Consider the following 573-nt stretch of genomic DNA (forward strand, 5'->3'; position numbering starts at 1 on the left):
TCCCCTTGCACTTTCCCAGATTACTGCGAGTACCCTCTCCTAGATGAAGCAGCTCTAAGGGCGTCGTCTGAGTTACACACAAGAGAGGCAGACAAGGCCAGATTGTACGGTAAGCTGAAACACTGTGTTTGTCTGTTTTGGTGGTTTTAACCTTATGCTTTTTCCTTGTGATTCAACTCTGGTGTGGCATTGTTTTAACTGGTGTTTTGCTGCGTTTGTATGAGTTCGCAGGAGGCAATATTTTCTTTTTTTTTTTCATTTTTACCTCTTTTCAGGGAATCGGTTCTGAGCATCATTTAATTTCATGATTCCTTTCATTGAGAGAAGTAAATATTTTGGTTATTATTATTATGTTTCATGGTAAAATGTATTTTGTTTCAGGTGATCACATTTGTGGGCCTCAATTTAATCTAATGTGGTTATGTAGTTTTAAGGATTTCCTTTTTCAAGAGAAGTACATAATAATGTTGTTATTACTAAAATGTTTCTTGGTCAGACATATCACTGTGTCTTGAGTTTATTTTGATGTGGTTGCATGTTGTCATGGGTCTTTTTTATTGTGAAAAGTAGCTG

The 573-nt window shown here is 36.3% G+C and overlaps 1 protein-coding gene across 1 annotated transcript in view; it reads left to right on the forward strand.

The window, feature by feature from the left end:
- Positions 1–573, forward strand: part of LOC119594025 (neurexin-4-like) — a gene marked incomplete in the record, with an annotated part of 37999 nt that overhangs the window by 2802 nt on the left and 34624 nt on the right. The window contains 1 exon segment of the mRNA XM_037943054.1: positions 20–109. Within this exon segment, the coding sequence (XP_037798982.1) occupies positions 20–109 (90 nt within the window).

This window comes from Penaeus monodon, chromosome 33, assembly GCF_015228065.2.
Source record: "Penaeus monodon isolate SGIC_2016 chromosome 33, NSTDA_Pmon_1, whole genome shotgun sequence".
Lineage (NCBI taxonomy): Eukaryota > Metazoa > Arthropoda > Malacostraca > Decapoda > Penaeidae > Penaeus > Penaeus monodon.